Consider the following 18660-nt stretch of genomic DNA (forward strand, 5'->3'; position numbering starts at 1 on the left):
ACAAAAGCACATCCATTACAAAACAATATAACGGTGAAGAAAAAGAATCAACAGCTTATACAGGAAAACAAAAAATGTTTCCATAGCTAGACATCAAAATAGGAGAGCAAATAATACATTGAAAACAGTTACAGAAATAGGATGGTTTTTCTCTAAATACTCAAAGGGAAAAAGTTTTGAAAAATTGTTTAATCTTGTTTGCGAAATAATTTGCTGAATAATGAGCAGTTTTCTAGGTGGGTATTAATTTACTTCCGCAAGAAAAAAAAAAAAAACCTATTCAAATCGTTAATTCTTATTTTTAAAGAAGAAAAATACAGAACAATATAAAGAAAGAAAGAAAGAAAGAAAGAAGAAAGAAAGAAGACATATATAATACAATAGAGGAAAGAAAAAACGTCTTTATTTGATTAAGCAACCTAATTCAACAGTGCGATTGATGTAATAACACATACAGCTTATCTACGATTGAAATCAGAAACAAGAAACTTTCAACTTGGACGTGTCGCACAAGTTTAGATAGAAAATACTTGATCATAAGACATAAACGTAAACGTGAACAAAGACTTCTACACTCTTTTTTAAATTACTGGCGAAGAGAAATTAAAGACAATATGTATTTCGACACCATGATTATATTGTGGCTTGGCAGTGGAGTTATTTTGCGTGATATCTATGCAGGTATGATGTCGCTTGTTTGTTTGTTTATTTGTTTATTTGTTTAGTTGTTTTCTTTGAACTTGATTGTTCCTATGTGTCGTCGGTAACATACCCAATCATGAAAAGCGTGAACAGGAATGCTTGTGATAACCAACCGCGTTGCTAAAAGAAATATTGCACTGCGAATATTGCCGAACTTGCTTAGGTCATAAATAAATGTGAGAGTATCGGCTGATAAAATACACATCTGCGATTCGACTTTGATGGGCTCTTTAAGAAATATTTCTACACATCGTCTCCTCATTAAAATCCTAATAAAGTAGTCAATAATATGGAAGAAATCGAAGCGAAATAAATCGATTCAAATGTTTTTCTCATTGTAAACGAATTAACTTAAGGCTAACGGAATTTCCACAATACCGTTCTATTTCGTAATCTGGGAAAAACGCGACGAATTAAGATGCGAAAGTTTTTTTTTACAAGATAGATTATCAAACCGCATATATGTGAAAAGAAAGTGCTATACGAATTATATTTATATCCTAAATGTTTATCAGATGACGAGTTCTTATTGACGAAAACTTATTTCTGTACATGAACCGAGACATTCCGTGGTAAATATAAAACGACCTAAAAAGAAATCCAAACAGAGAAACGTTATTAATTTTAAGTATAGCTACAGAATGAAAACGCGATGATTTTTTTTATTCTTTCCAATAATTTTTTGTTTGTGAAATAGTATGTAATTTTTATTTATTTAATTTCTTTCTAACATCCGGAAATAACGGAAATATGGGATGACACACTTATATGAGAAACTACATAACGGACATTAATCAATCGAGTCTGTCATCTTGAGAAGTTTACTTCACGTATATGCGTAGACTGTTTACAACTCATAATGCGGTAATTGTTCAGTATAATTTCAACCGCGGCTGCGGACATAAACATACGTAAATTTACTAACTAAGATTTCTCCAAGGTTCACACAGTAACGTTGGATTGTCCGAACACTTGTACAAAGAGGGACGAACAAAAACTTTGCGCTTATTTCTTTTGTTATTTTCCTTTTCTTCCAACATAAATCGATTGACTGCATCTTCAGAACGCTATAGGGTTTAACTGTACTTAATTTTTACTGCTAAAATGCTGCAACGTTTTATTGAAGTTCCACATAGCTGTATTACAATTAGAAAAATGTCGCATTCTAAAAACACAGCAAATACAAGCTTTAGCCGTGCTTTAACCGTGAACTATCTATTTATGATAGCTACTTAATTTTTCACTATGATTTCGTAATATATAAAAATACATAAATAAGTTGCTGGTGGTCAGAAAAAAAGTATAAGGAAGTTCTATGCATAATTATCTGCAGATAAGATAATTAGAAAATGTATATATGCACTTTTTTAATCAAAAGAAAAATACAGAGAATTGTAATGAACGAATGAACTTAAAATTTATTATGATGAAAATAAAATTAAGAATAGAATTTCAAGCAATTCTTTTCAAGACAAAAATCTTAGTCTAACTTTTAAAGTTATACTAAGATTTTCACTTAAGTAGTTGGTATTCCATACATTGGCTGAAAATGCAATCTTTTTTTTTTATATCCTGTATAATGTGTGTTTATCAAAATTACTTTTCAAATTTTAATGTTTTCATTTCAGTAGATCCGCAGTTAAAACAATAATAGGAACTAACAAAATTTCAAGTTTATTATTTAAAAAAAAATATTTTTTAAAGTCATAAACCGGAATAACAATTAATTCTACAAAAAATCACGGCGGGGTATTTTCGTACTGAATTTTCTAAACATTACATATTGTTACTGAGATAGTCGCTATTACCCTATGATCGTTTAGACTGACCCAGTTAAAAGTTGGTTTAAAAACAACTAGCAAAGAAAATTTAAGATAATTAGGTTAATCTCCAGAATCCAGCTATATTTGCTACATAGTGATAATATTATTTCAATGAAAATTTTTTTTGAAATCCCACCTGTATGGAAGAGGAGGTGAACATAGCAAAGTTTTTAAGCTAGGTGAATTAAAACGAAATAAAAAAGTCGAATTATTTTTCCCATCGTATGAATGACTTTTTCATATTTAGTGAAAATACTTTAATTGTTTGTTTTATCATTATTTTTATAGAATTTCTTGTTTTTTTCCTTACATATTTCACTCCCCGCTGACTTAAAAATTCCTGAGAATGTTTTTTTAACAACATCGGGCCTACGCAAGAAGAAAAAACTGATACCTTTGTCGCGAAAAACCCTCTTTCATCTGCTTCACAGATAAAAAAATTGTCACTTAAAACAATTTGAAATGCTCATAGAAATTAATTGTCGTTGTTCAGATTTTTTTACTTAATTCCTTGTTTTGAACTAAAAATGCGCATTATAGGGAAATCTGCAAATCAACCTAAATTAACACCAATGAATGTCAGATGAAAATCACATTTAATCAGTTTTCGGTATGTTTTGTGCTTAAAGCTGGACAGAAAAATTCGTCACGTTCATTCACTTATTGGCTCTTTTAATAAAAAATATTTGCTATTTCACATTGACTTGTGACATCCTCAGACAGTCTTGCCTCAATGCTGCCAAAAATAACTTTTTGCTTTTGTAAATTTGAAGTCTACTTAACAATAAAAAACATTCTATTGATGCATGTGTTATTATGGTATACTTCAAATATATTTTATTAACAACAAACCTTAAAAGTTGTCTGGTGACAAAAACAACAACAAGTATTAAGAAGTTGCCAGACACGCTACATGAATATTGCATGACTGTACACAGTGTTGGTAATAAAAAATATGTCGCCTGGACAAGGAAATAAAAAGAAACTGATTTGAAAGCAAATGAAGGGCGATTAAACTATAGACATCAATCATAGGATATCGTACGTGCTCAAAAAATTCTGCAGAAATTATTTAACTTAATTTTATCTCAAGTAAAAAACATTCACAATAAGAACAAAAATAAATAAGATCTAAATTTAGAACACAATCTATGACCATTTCGCTTGTCAATTTTCGTCATTCTGCGTGGGATGGGATTTTTACTTGCATTCGTTATTTTGAGATTTTTTTTTATATCAATCCCTTTATTTTTTGCATAATTTTGTTTATTATTGTTGCTTATTCAGCTGCGGAATTTCCAGTATATTCTAATGGTTTTATTTCTTTTGAACTAAAACTTGTTTATTGTTCTGAAGTTTAAAAAAAAGAAAAACCTGCTATAGTGAAATTAATATTCTTGTTTTTCTTATTTATTTTTAAACATATATCTTATTTACATATATAATGTGTAAATAAATTCCCAATACGAATCCAAACGAAAATATCTCGAAATTTTGTTTCAAAATCCTTTTGACAAAAATTAAAGAGAGAATTTGATTTGAATAATTTGATTAATCAAAGACAGTAATAAAAATGTCTAATGAGTTTAATTTAAGGCAACTTTTTACTTTTTTGAATTAATGAAATATTATGTTTTTGTGCAAAAAAACATTTTTTTATGAGCATTACAAATCCACTTTGCTCAACAAGCGGCCACCAATTTAGTACAATCAATTTAGTACGTTTATAATAGAACATCGCATGCAGATGTAAATAACGAATCATTTTAATATTTCTGCTAACTTTATTCCTCTCGCAAAATAAAAAATTCTTCATTTGCTCAAAAAATTTTACTTCTTCCTATCACTCATGGACTTACAACTTGAAGGCTATGTATTCTTAAGAAATTTATTGATCGTTGAGTTATCACCCTTTGATGAGGCAGATTATTTTAGTACAGGAATACATAATTTTTGGGACAATATGTAATTTTTTGGGAAAATACATGATTCTGCCAAATGAGCTAATTAAAGTGCTACCGTAAATATCTTTCACCAAACAACAACAACAACGGTCAAATATGGGAGTAATCCGATAATTTTTCTCACTATAATCCTTCCAAAATTATGTATATTCAAAAAGGTGAATTTTTTAAAATCAAATGATCATTTAATTATTCATATAAAGTCGTGAAATGAAATACTATTTCGTGTTTTCGAACCATCTGCAAATATGAAACCCGCTTTTTATTCAGACTGAAAAAATAAAAGAGCATATGTTTTTTTTAAAAAAATAACAAATTTAAAGCCCGCCTAAAGTTCACGCTTGAGGAAAGAATAGGAAATGGAATTATAGTATCAGACATAGTTAGTTTCGAATTTTCCTTTTACTGCTAATTTTTTTTTCTTGTTGTTGGTTAAAATCTTCAAATGGGATGGAAAATATAAATCCACAACAGAAAAACAACGACATGAAAAAAAATATATTAAATTACTAAAATAATAATTTATAAAGCAGGAGAAGAATAAATAATGATAAATAGCAAAAATTGAAAAAAATAGCAAAAAATATTAAAGAGATGATTAACTGAATTTCAAAAGTCACTACATTATTGCAAAAACCTTTTTTTAAGTTCATTGATACATTATCATCTCTATAATAATAATACCCATATTATAACTGCCTGCATGTGAAAAACGTCGTGCTACGGAAACACGAAATAACAAATGCAATATATTTCCATCCGCTTTCTAGCGAGAAAAACTTCGTGCTACAGGTGAAATAACGAGGAATATAATGAGTTAACGACCAGTCTCTATAATAATAGCCTTGTCAAAATGGTACTACATAAAATGGTAACGAGATACATGGCATGCGTTGTATAGAGGACGGAAAAACCCGTAGACTTATCCACTTATCCACCCATAGACTTATCCATTTTGACGCTACAGATGACAATGCAATATAGTTTTATGGACTTTGCTGTGCAGGGCAAACTCCAGTGGATTTTCATTTAATATTAGAAAATAGTTACGCCGCATCTTTATTTTGTGTCTTCTGCAAAAACATTTTAATACCACATGCTTACAGAAGAACAAGAATGCACGGAATACCGATGCAGAATTTGATTGCCTACGATTTCCTAGAAAGATGGTATTTTACCATTTTTAAAAAAATCGACACTAACTTAAATTATTATTCAAATGCCACATTTACTTTAATTGTTCGTTTCTTTTGTCTATTTTATTTCTTTGTTGGTCATGCGTGATTGACTTTACTAAAGAGAAATCAGTCATTTTTTATTTCATTCAAAAAAGTTTTGATCCCACCCCCTCTTCCTTTTATTTACAACAAAATTACAAAAAAATTTTTTACAAAGACAACACAAATTTAACGACCTTGTTTATGAATCATACATTAACTAATTAGATTCTTTTATTTTTTACTGCTTATACAGCGGATTTTTTCGGTGGTAATACAACTACTTAATTATTTTTTGGAAATTAAATTTCTTAGATTACGACAGCCTATACTAGTATGTTTTCTGTTGTACCAACGCAGAAAATAAATATCGAAAGAAAAAAAAATCAAATTCTGGGAAATACGGCTCACTTTAAAATAAAATGATGCAAACAGAAAAGAAAATGATGTAATCTGATTTGTTTTTCTGTTCAGTTTTCTGATATGATAGCAGATGAAATGAAAAAGTATTTTAACTATTTCCTTCTTAACAACTCATCAGCAAAAAGACTCACTTTCTTACTGAGGGGAAGTGGACCGGTATGCTATCCAAGACAGTTATCCGCGAATTGTGACAAAAAAAAAAAAAAAAAAAAACTGCGAAGAATTTCTTAACTTTGATATAATCGTAACTAATTACAATCGAATATCACGCACAGAAACGATTCTTAATGTTTATTTTGAGAAAGCACCGATAATAAAGTAAAAAACTCCAACACCTACATAAATAAAACGCTACACGTTATTGCGTCAAACCTCGAGTTCGTCACGCGTGAAAAACATTATTTTGACATATTCTAAATATGCGAGTCCATGTTTAAACAAGAACCGTCTATGTGTTGATTTTTTAACGGTTTCGGTGGGAAAGCAAGCAATTAATTTTAACAAATGTTTTCAAGTACAGTTAAAATCGTTGTTATAGTCGTCTACAAGGTAGTGTAATAATCCTCATGACGCATGAAAAACTTCATAAACAATCTTTACAAATAATACACAACCTTCATAGTTGTTTATAGTCCTTTACGCTACCACTCGTTTAGAATTGATCTACGGTTGTATTATGCATGGAGACAAGTTCAATGAATGTATCCTCAAACAATACGCTATGCTTCGATTCGGGTGTGTTCACTCTAAAAAGGCGGTTAGGTCTAAATATATAAATTATGCTTTACTGAACTGAACTCACAAAACCTGTACAAACTCCAGGGCGTGCCGGAGGACCCGTGCCGAACTGAACCGTGTCAAACAGCTAGCCTAGCTGTGCGCACAATTGGCATAACGTAGCTTCATTTTATAAATGCCTACCCCTTATTTATAAATAAGATGTTACATACAGCCACCATCTTGGGGATTTTGGTGGAAAAAAGTCCGGCTCGGCTTGCTTCGGCTTGACTCTTATAAAACGATGCACCGAACTGAGCCGAATATTTTACGAGCTCAGTTCGGAACGGCACAACTTATACAATGACCATTCTCTAGTGTTTTTGTTTTGGTGATTGTTGATTAAATTATTAGCATTGATTAGCGAAACACTATTAAATGTTGCCAAAAGTAGGTCGCCAATTTCGTTCTTTGTTATAAACTTTTGACAACATTTCTTCCTGGTTACTTTACCACTGTTTTTTGGTTTTATGATCAAAAGCGTGTAGAAACAAACATTCTTTGAAATGTTTCTTCATCCAATTTTCATGTTAAACAACTGTATTAACTTTAAATAGAAATACATTCACTTTTGCGCCCGATTAAGCTACATAAAGCTTGAAAATAAGCTGAAAGACTTTAAGTCTGATAAATCATTTTCTGTAGAAGTTCTTCGACACGGTTCAGATCTTTCCTGGAAAACGTAGAAAACAATATTTCACAACTTTTGAATTTCTGCTGAAGTCGGTAATTAATCACGGCTTTCGTCTTTTTTAGTTTGTGATGAGTATTATGTCTGCAACGTAAATATGAAAATGTTACAAGGGTTAAGAGGTATGTAGCTAAAGTTAGTTAGCTACAGTTAGTCAGCTAGTTCTTCTGTAAAAAAAAGATAATGGATTAAAAAAAAAAAATAGTTTGTGGTGATTACAAACTTCATGATTAAGTGGGCGTCTTTATTCAAGCGGCATTATTATGGTCTGGTAACGTTTTTCAACAGTGTTCTAATGACGTCGTATAAAAAAAAGTTATTCAATTACAGCTCTTAACACAAATGAAGGTAGCAAAGCCGAAAAAGTATGTTTGGTAAAAAGAAATTCTCTATGTTCCCTCATCCGTATTCTATATGTTGAACTACGTGGCAGCCCTACAGAATCTCGTGCTGCATTTACAAACATAATTCTTGTTATGTCGGAAAGAGGTTTTAAATATAAAAGAACAAAAATATTAAGAAGGAATTAGCTGCATCCCTAAATAACATGGAAAAATGTATTCGTATACTCTATATACACACAAAAATTTCAGAAACATGACTTTTGTACGATTGTTTAATAAAAATATACTTTATGCACTGTATAACTATACAAAAGGCTGTCTATTTTTGGAAAGTGTTGATATTCTCTAGGCAGTTAAAATTATAAATTAAAAAGGAAACTTGGGTTATCATATATCCCATACCTTTCATTGGGCGTACTCGCAGATAAGCATGCCAGAGATTATCAAAGTATGAATCTATCGTTTCTGCTAGGGTGTAGCATGAAATTAGGATTGATATCTTAGTCGGTTGCCTAGTTGAGCGATTTCTATGTGTGTCCGACTGTCGTAGCTCAGATGGGAGCTTTAAATGCGCTAGGACCACCTTCGCATGACCCTAGTTGATAGTAGTACCAGTAGGAACTGAAGAAGCTATCCTAGGTACAGGATAATTTAAGAATTAATGAAATTGATTGAATTTGTTATCACTATGGAGAATCACAAATATGTTGTAGTTCGTCATGTAAAAGCGTTCACGAAGGTTTTCCCTGATATCGGTCCTTTCCAATTATTAATTGAAAAGAACTTTTTTTATTTTGTGAATGTCAAAGACGGCTGTCCAATTTTTAAAACAAAAATAATGATTCAGGTATTAGCCAGTACCAGGCACAGAGGGTTTATTTCCGACTCAAGAATGAAAAACAAACCTGCTGGAAGCACAAAATAACACGGCACGGCAAGTTTAAGGAAATTGATTTGTATCATTTAAAACGCCATATGATATTATTGCTCAAATTTTGGAGTGAAAGTTCCACCTTTACTTGATTGACTAAATGATTGATAGGTTGGGTTGAATGTATGTACTCTCATGTTTACTTAAAATCTATTTCTTAGTTAGTTTTTCATTTCCGTCTCAGCGAAAAGTTAATTTCTGTAATCTTTATAACACAGCCTTTTGCCATTAAAACAATCTTTTAATGGACCAAAGTGTTATTTTTTGTAAATCTCAATGAAAATCTTCCCTTCCAAATTTAATCTGGCCACACTGTGTTACCTTGTTAAAGTTTACTGTCGCTAAGTCGTGCAATGAAAGTTTGTAGAAGAAAAACAATAATCAAATGAACCGCTAATTCCTGTAACGTTGAGAAAAACAAACAAAAATGAAAAACAAACAAAAAATGTCCGCCACGATTTAAACATTCCAACTTTTGCTTTTTATTTATGGACATTTATTTAGAATAATTATGTACTTCTTTTGCGCTTGTTGTCTTCCTGGATCCAATCAATTCCTATCTCCAATATTGCATTGAAATTGTTTTTAGAATTTTTTCTGGTGAGTATAAAGCAAAGTAGATAAATTGTTTATAAAACTATCTTAAGGAAGGAGGAGGGAGGCGATGACATTAAACATAACAAAGTTGACCTACTAGTTGTAAAACTATTCTTTCTCGTATAAAAATATAGCCACAGCTAATTCTAAACACAAAAATCTGTCTAAAACAAAGTGTGTTTAAGAATTAAAAGTTTTATTATCATTAAGATTATATTTAACTACACGAAGTTTTGCTAAAACATATCCAAACGCCCAAGTAGGCTCACAAAATTGTACTGTTACCAAATATGGCAACGCATGCATTTTTTTTCTTATTTTGTATGGTCAAAATGGTTCCGCGGAGCTTTATTCGAGATCTCCACGTAGAGTAATGCAATTGTGCTAAGGATGCACGAAATTGTCTTAAAAATCCAAAATAATAGCTGTTCAGCTGCGCAGTAAAATCTTTCACACATGGTACAAAGATTTTGTACCGGTCAATGTTTCAATATTTAAGAAAAGGTTAAAAACACAATGTTATTAATAACAATACAAGTTATCTCTATATTTCAGTCCAGTAAGCCATGGCGTCAGAGAGTTGTCGCTTGTTTTATCAACCATGCAAAAATGCTGAAAAATTGTTTTTGCTTTATTTGCATTTGTGAACATTGTCCAAAGGCGTAGCCAAACAGTTTGTAAGTTTAAGGGGCAAGACTGCAAATTTATAGACTGTTTGTTGTATTAAGTGACTAAGGAGAGCCCATTATCGCGCTTGGAGCAGAAAATTGTTGAAATTTTACCTCTCTAATATTGTTAAAATGCTTTAGAAATTTTAGGACTGACAAATGACATTGTTACGATGTAGGCAAAAAAATAACAACAAATTGTATATAAAGCGGCCATTTTTAGTCTGGTGAGTATACCATCGCCTCCCTCCAACTGACTACACCCCTCTAAAATTTTGTGACGTTTATTTTCTGAGGGACATAAACCTCGAAAAGCAAAGTAAGATTTATCCTACTAAAACAAATTAAGCTATGCAAAAGTACTTTTTTAAATTTGTGGGTTATATTTAAAAAAAAAATAAAACTATAAAACAACGCAACAAAATCACGACATGGAAGTTAAAGAGTATGGCGTGTTATTCATGCCTAATTGCCGATAAATTTCGCTCATCTTAAAAAGACTGATGACTTTTTAAAGTTGTGTGAAATAAAAAGAATCATCTATGCAAAAATTAGCAATATAAATTTACTACGAAACGTAAACTCAATTTTTTTAGATTCTTCTTCCTGTTATGATATGAGAGGAGATTGTGAAACACTTCAAAAGATTGGTTATTGTGACAAGGAATCAGCCATGATGCAAGGGGTATGTGGAAAAACATGTGGCTTATGTGGAAAGAAAATAAGCGCAAAGAAGCCAACAGGTTTGTGATATTTTTTTCTAATCCATTATTTTGTAAATGATTATGTTGTATTTCCTAGTTGTATTGCATTAATATTTTAATATTTTGACTTCTTTGACCAATTTCCAACCAATAGGTTTACTTTTTACTTTTCATGAAAGCACTACATTTATATGTTGTCCTTCTTTATAGAACCAAGAAGAAAAATAACAATAAATGCATGTAAAAATCATCGTACTGATTGCTCCTTGCTTTCAGAAGCAGGATGGTGCCAACTGAGACAGTCATTGATGTCTCAATTATGTGGTCCTGCATGTGGGTTTTGTGAAGAGAGCAATGAGAATGTTGTTTCAGTTACGATAGGTGCAAGAACAATAACAACAAGAGCACCAATAACCCAACGTAGGTGGTTTAATAATAACGTCACTGGAATTTCTTTTTCATGCACAGATTTTAAAGACTTGAAATCATAAATGCCTGCCTCACATTTGTGTGTCCTGTGTTTGTTTATTTGTTTGTTTGCTTTTTCGTTTGTTTGTTTATATATTTTATTTATCTGCATGTACTGCACCAATTTTTTATGCACTTCACACGTAAATCATTCATGCATGCTATTGCAACACAAATAAATAAAACCCAAAAGTTAGATATAAACAGAAACAGGGCCAAAAAGAAAAACCTGAAAGAAATTTTAAAAAATGCGCAATATATTATCCCATTTTAGCATATTATTGTCGAGATAGCCGCTCTGATTGCAAAAAACTAGCCACTGTATTTGGCATGTGTGTCACTAGAAAAGCAGCAATGAAAGTTGTATGTCCAGTGACATGTAATTATTGTCCTCGAAAAACTGTCAATAAAGATATTACCAGTGCTCCTTCAAAAAGAAAAATGTTGTCGAAAACATTAAGAACAATCTCAACAACAAAATCTACAGCAGCAGCAAAACGTGCTTTAAGATGTAAAGATTATAGAGGTGATTGTAAAAGACTTGGCATACAGTTTGGTTGGTGTAGAAGACGAAAGATTTTAATGAAGCAAGTGTGTCCATACACCTGCAATCTTTGTGATACATATAAAAATACAGAAAGTCAGGCAACTGCTAAGACATTAACAAGCACATCACTATTAACAGGTACAACGGCAATTACTCTTAGTAGTCATAAAAGTTGCCACGACACAAGATCCGATTGCCATAGAATCGGAATATTATTAAACTGGTGTAATATTCAGAAAGCGGCGATGTTGAAATATTGTTCTGCATCATGCCAATTTTGCAGAAATAACGGTAAAGAAAAACCAACGACCACACTATTAACTAATAGTAAGACAACAATACCACCAGCAACTATAACAACAACAAAACAAATTGCACCCACCAAATTAAAACCAGGTAAATGTTATAAAATATAACTAAAATTAGAGAGGTAGCATAATAGCAACTTAAGCGTTTCATTATTTTCAACGCCATCTTTTTCTAATTTCAACCCATCAAATACACATTTTTTTGGCATTCTCATAAACAAATTAATTGGAATTAATATAAAATATAAAGAAGGAAAATAGCATGCATGATTAAGAATCTTTGTCTTATATACATTTAGCATCTAACTGTTTTGACAAAAGAACTGACTGTCACAGGCTTGCGCATGTCTTTAAATGGTGTGTTGCAAAAAGAAGTGCAATGCAACTACTTTGTGCTCGGACTTGCAATTACTGTCATCGTCACAATAAGAAACCAACTAAAGCGACAACTACAAAACTTACCACAAGGACAACGACCACAAAAGTTGTACCAACTACAGCTGAAAATACAGGTATTTTGTAACTCATAGATGGATTTCAATAACGAGCTGACCTCCTATCTAACCCAGATACATTATTTCTTCTTCTTCTTCTTCTTCTTCTTCTTCTTCTTCTTCTTCTTCTTCTTCTTCTTCTTCTTCTTCTTCTTCTTCTTCTTCTTCTTCTTCTTCTTCTTCTTCTTCTTCTTCTTCTTCTTCTTCTTCTTCTTCTTCTTCTTCTTCTTCTTCTTCTTCTTCTTCTTCTTCTTCTTCTTCTTCTTCTTCTTCTTCTTCTTCTTCTTCTTCTTCTTCTTCTTCTTCTTCTTCTTCTTCTTCTTCTTCTTCTTCTCTAACGATAACGATTACCTCTAACCATTACGTGGTTTATCGCACTGTATTCGACTTTATTACACATTATTGCACCAGCATATTAAAACAATTTGGTTCATCGCACTACATTTAAGATAGCGCACTTTATAACGCACTGGCAAGAATTATTAGCTTAGTTTTTTGCACGATAATTGAAAAAATGCACTTATTGCACTATAATCGACATAACACACTTTATATTGCACTGGGAATCAGCACAAGTTTGGTTTATCACACTCTAATCCAGATAACAGATGAATTACTGCACTAATACGCACATAACACTTCGTTCATCACATCAGTCTGCATTTACCCAGATGTTTGTACTATGCATTTTTGAAATTTCAGCTACAGACTGTACAGATACCAGAGATGATTGCGCGAGACTAAGTAATGAATTTGGCTGGTGTGTAAGTAAAAGAAGTGTAATGGAGAAAGTTTGCGCTGTTACTTGCAATGCATGCGTTGCAAAGAAAAAAAAAGAAATCACATTCGCTCCACCAGAAGTCCCGGCAACACCCAGAGGTAAATAAGGACCGTCGATGTTGATTGAAAGGCAGCATCTCATTTAAACAAATTCATGCATGTATGACGTTACAACATGTTTAAATACTATATTGCATTACTTTATTACCTGTCATCGTTTTCTTTTAATATATAACAAACTTTTTGGTGAAAAGCATATAGGTACTACACATGTATTTATGTTTTTTTAACAGTATCGTAGTTCAATACCCTTGTGAACTTCCATAGTAGACAGAGTGGTACTTATTTGTCTGACAAGCGCTTATACTTCCGCAGCCAGACAGCTATTTGCAGAAATATTATAGTTCTTAGTGTTGTGTGTTGATACGTCTGTAAAAGTTGTTTTGTTGTATCTTGTTGTGATGAGCAACTGAAAAGGACAATGACCTTATAATAGGCAATCAATAAATTAATTACATGGATACAATGTTGATTCACAAGGACACACTTAAGTATTTGATTACATCTATTTTAGTTCCCGTATGTGAAGACAAAATGGAAGGTTGCAGCTTTATTAAGAAGCGAGGATGGTGTACAAGACGAAAGTCGGCTTTCGAAACAAGATGCAGAAAAACATGCGGCTTCTGTGGTAAATATAATACGTTCTCAGTGATTGGTGACATAACATGCCAGCTTTGCATTAGAAATCTTAAAGCTGCAATTTAGTTCTTATTATTCAAAATACGATGTGAAGAAAAGAAAAACTAAATGCAAAAAAATGTTCCCAATGTTTTTTGCACATTGCTCCAGTTGAATTAATCGACCTTCAGCATGGTAATGATTAGCCAAAGTTAACAATGTCCAGTATAACCGATACCTATATCATTCTACTGTTTTATAGCTCCATGCTCAGACTCACGTCCTGATTGTTTTAAATACAAGTCAAATGGATGGTGTGAAACTAAGAAACCACTAATGGTTGGCGTGTGTCCAAGGACTTGCGGCTTATGTAGTAAGTGCCGAATGTGTATTTCTTAAAGTCTTAAATGAAGATGTAACATATTCCAAAGAGTCTGTCACATCTGAAAAAAGTTACAATAGCAAAAAAAAAAATAGAAATAATTGTACAGGATTCTGCGCAATTTTAGATTTTTGTAATATCAACATCCTTCGTCTATAGAAAATTAACAATAGAAATGCTACGAAAGTTATAAAAAAAATCACTTATTATTGGCTTTGGTTTCTTTTGATATTTTTATGAAAATTGACCTTATTCATTACCGAATTTATGTGAAGTGTTTAGCAATGGAATTACTTTCGTAAGACAAGTTCTACGAACATAAGAAACAGAATATTAAACAGGTCGGACAGTTACATAGAACTAAGTCGACATGATACTGTTTACTAGCCGCAGTCATCTAATTTGAAAATGGCTTCTTCATGCAGTTGTAGTATGTTAAAAAGAAAGTTGCACAAGTAGCTGTGTGCGTGGTTCTTGCTATTAAAACCCTTGCTAGATGTAAATATTTTACAGCAGAAATTCTATTACTTTCGCTGGATGATCAATCACACCATTTTTAGGTAGATTGAATGTATCTATGTATGTGGTCAACTGATCAACTAGGGATTTTTGTCATTATTTCACTTCCTTTTACATTTTTTCAGGTATGGTACCAGCTAAACCAAAGGGTACGTAATCTAAAATTTTCTGTTTGTGTTTAATTATGCCTCGACTTTTTGTATGCTTTCTTTTTTATTTTACAAATAAAATGCATATTATTGTTGTTACAGGTGAATCATGCAAAGACAAAAACGCAGGTTGCCAAAAAATGAAGAAAATTGGCTTCTGTAAGAGTAGAAAAGCTACCATGAAAAAGCTGTGTCCAGGAACTTGCGGATTTTGCAGTAAGCCTTTACGAGTACAGCCATTTTGTAAATGCAACTTTTACAAAGCCTACTACAGGGGAGGTGGTGAAGGTTCAGCTGGGAATATTCAGTGTCTTCTAACCTTCACCTAATTTTCTGGTACAAAAAGTAACTATTATAGACTTTTCATCTGTATTACAGTTTTGACAGGTGCTTTTGTTATTCCAGTGGTGCAGCCTTGTTTTTTACGCATTTTTTTATCAGTGCCGTAACAGCTTGGGGGGGGTGCAGTGGGGCACAGGCCCCTAATAATTTTCCTAATGAAAAAAAAAGAAAGAAAAAGAGAGAAAAAGAAAGAAAAAGAGGGGAAAAAAAGAAAGACAGGAAGAAAGAGAGAAAAAGAGAGACAGATTTAGTGTCATATCTCAAAAATCTCTACTTTTGTTTGACGTTATAAAACTGGGAAAACTGATGTTAGTTATGCCTGCTACAAATGCTGTTAGCGAAAGATGTTTCTCAGCTTTAAATCGCATTTTCTAAAAAGTGCCAGCACCCTTAAAATTTCTAGTGTTCTTATCATTTTATATATTATTGTAGTCGTGTAATGTAAATATGTATAAATCTCTTTCTACCTTTTGGTTTCTGATGGAAATTTTTATCTAAATTTTGATGCCAATGAAACAATGCAGCTTTTCTAAATTACTAAAATATCGAAACATTCATCGTGATTTTTAACATTCAACCATGAGATCGTTGACGTCTGGAAGGGTATTTTCCGCCAATCTAGAGATGTAAATTTTCAAAATTTCAAGCTCGGCGCCCACCATGGGGGCGCCTCGGGTAGCCACTATATAAAGCGAACTTTATATATGAAATTTTTCTATATACGCCCCCTTAATATTAAAATTGTGGTTACAGCACTGTTTATGGTGAGTTTTTATAACGCTAAGTTTGGCCAAAATCCAATAAGGCTGATGCTAAAAGCTATGAAGAGTTGTCTTAAACTATTAGTAAAATTGTTTAGAAATGTTTTTGAAATTTATGCACTAATTGCAGGGGAAAAAATATGTATTCAACTTACGAATTCTAACAACTTTAGTATATATTTAGCTCCAGGAAATGGCGCTTCCGCAGCGGTTTCGGCAACAACCACCGCACCAACAGCACCCAAAACAACCCGGCGTAGAGGTAAATATTTGTACTTATTGAGCATGATCTTAATGCCCTTTTTCGTAGGCATTGTGAAAATAATGGAGTTGTAGTTCAAAGACAATGCGGTGGGAATAATTAGTTTAGCTTAACTTAATTCTTCTTTGGTATATCGCTCAGGTTCGGATTCAGAATGATCTAAATCATTATACTAACCAGATAATGGCCTATTTCTTCATATATTTTATTATTTGTCTAAACGTTTGTCAACAATAAGCAAGTTGAGTTTCTTTTAAATTTGTGTTGAGGTTAACTTAAGTTTCTTGAACAACTTATGCTATTTATTTCTCCAATTTGGAACTTAATTTAATGCTTATATATCAGTTATGGGATGCAGTGACGCATATGGAGCAGAACGTTGTAACTATTACTCACATTTGGGGTGGTGTGAGAAGTACGACAGAATCCGTAAGAACTGTGATGACACCTGCAGGTGTAACTACGTCGCACCAACTAAGCTTCCACAAAGTCAGAAGTGTAACGAAACACCACATGGTTGCTGTTGGGACAAGAAGACAGCTAAAAGAGATGCAAACGGGAGCGATTGTCCAGGTACAGTGTAATTTTGAACGTTATAATATCTATTACATAATGTATTTCAAAAATGATGGTTTTTAGCTTGAAATAAGCTTTCCCCTTGAAATTCTTGGATTGAATATTTGGTGGTTATCTAAGCCTGGTGAGGTAATTGATCATTTGTGCATTTTTTGGTTTCAGTTCTTGATACATAAAGACATGATGCATTTACGTATCACGGTGTACAAACTTGGTCAACATTTGCCAACCTTTGTGCTTTTCTATTTTAGAATGTTCTGATGACAAACGTTTCACAGTGCTTTGTGCACGATTTGGTGACGATTGCACAAGTTCTGGCAGTTTGGCAAAATCACTGCACAAATATTGTCCCAAAACTTGTAAAATGTGCTGTAAGTATTTCCTTGCATGATCTATTTTATTGCTGGTACATAATTGATACTATAGGTGTTTGTTACTGTGCTACCGTTTGATATCGTACTAGAGCTTTCAGAAACATAACCGTTAACAAATTATTCCACACGCTTTTTTTCTTACCCCGTTATAACATACAGCGGTTTTTATTTCGGTGACCACAGCAATAGCACAAATTGAATTCCATCAAAATGCACCAAGCATTTTGATGGAATTTTGCACAATAACATATGTAACATAAAGAATAATTTCAAAAGCTATACTTAGAATCACCATAACCCTTAACCCTATTTGGTATGGGCTTTTTTACCCTTGTAAGTATGGAGGGGGGGATAAAGTGCCCGCGGGCTGTAACTTTTGTTCTGTTTGATTTTAAGTGACGAAACGTGGCACAAAGAAGCATCAATATGTTGTGACTTAATTAGTGACAAAATATTTAGTGCGACATGTCATCACAGGAAGTGATGACGTCATAATGAAACAATGGTCGAAGAAAATATGTCTTTTTTGAAAATTCTTGATTTTTTATCTTTTTTAATACTTTTCACAGTACTAGTCATTAAAAAGTGATATCAGAATGTAAGATATTACTAGGAACATTTACAGGTGTTATGAAAACAAAGGATTTCTCTAAGGAGAAAATAGGAATTGATCAGAATTTAAATCTTCAAGAAATAATTTTTTGAAAAATCGAAATTCGAAATTTGAGAACCTTGGTGTTAGTAGTGTTAAAACTTGGTATATCTATGCGCATTTATGTCAGTAAGTACTCAATCAAGACAATTAGATTGTGCCAAGTTTCGTCACTTAAAACCAAACAGAACAAAAGTTGCAGCCCGCGGGCTCTTTATCCCCCCATACTTACAAGGGTCAAAAAAGCCTATACCAAATAGGGTTAAAGCAACTAACGAAAGGCTTAAAAAGTTAATACGTATCTACCTCACAATTAAAAAACCATTCCTTATCGTTTCAGAGTTCAACCGAAAGAAATGATGAACGTTATTTTGTCTTATTATTTCTTTCCTTCATGGTTGTAATTTTTGCACGTTTGGCACTTTACTGCTGTCCACACATTGGAGAGACAAAAACAGCCATGATACGACAAGATATAGAAAAGATTACTATATTTATTATCTCGTGGCAATTATATTTGAATTGAC

The 18660-nt window shown here is 32.4% G+C and overlaps 1 protein-coding gene across 1 annotated transcript; it reads left to right on the forward strand.

Annotated features, from left to right (window-relative positions):
- The first annotated feature begins 324 nt into the window (after positions 1–324).
- Positions 325–18616, forward strand: LOC130624946 (uncharacterized). Its single transcript, XM_057440008.1, has 14 exons — positions 325–681; positions 10734–10880; positions 11052–11261; positions 11584–12252; positions 12464–12676; positions 13361–13537; positions 14013–14126; positions 14379–14489; positions 15143–15166; positions 15269–15382; positions 16454–16531; positions 16877–17104; positions 17359–17478; positions 18474–18616. Coding segments are annotated over exons 1-14 (2274 nt in total). The 5' UTR covers positions 325–614; the 3' UTR covers positions 18476–18616.
- The last annotated feature ends 44 nt before the right edge of the window (positions 18617–18660 follow it).

Source organism: Hydractinia symbiolongicarpus, chromosome 14 (genome assembly GCF_029227915.1).
Source record: "Hydractinia symbiolongicarpus strain clone_291-10 chromosome 14, HSymV2.1, whole genome shotgun sequence".
NCBI classification, from domain to species: Eukaryota; Metazoa; Cnidaria; class Hydrozoa; order Anthoathecata; family Hydractiniidae; genus Hydractinia; species Hydractinia symbiolongicarpus.

What these genes read in the sequence shown, in the direction of transcription:
- LOC130624946 (XM_057440008.1), top strand. Translation starts at nt 615, where the DNA reads ATGTATTTCGACACCATGATTATATTGTGGCTTGGCAGTGGAGTTATT. An exon ending in AAGAGCACCAATAACCCAAC is followed by an intron (nt 11,262 to 11,583) that starts GTAGGTGGTTTA and finishes ATCCCATTTTAG; the next exon opens with CATATTATTGTCGAGATAGC. An exon ending in ACCCACCAAATTAAAACCAG is followed by an intron (nt 12,253 to 12,463) that starts GTAAATGTTATA and finishes ATATACATTTAG; the next exon opens with CATCTAACTGTTTTGACAAA.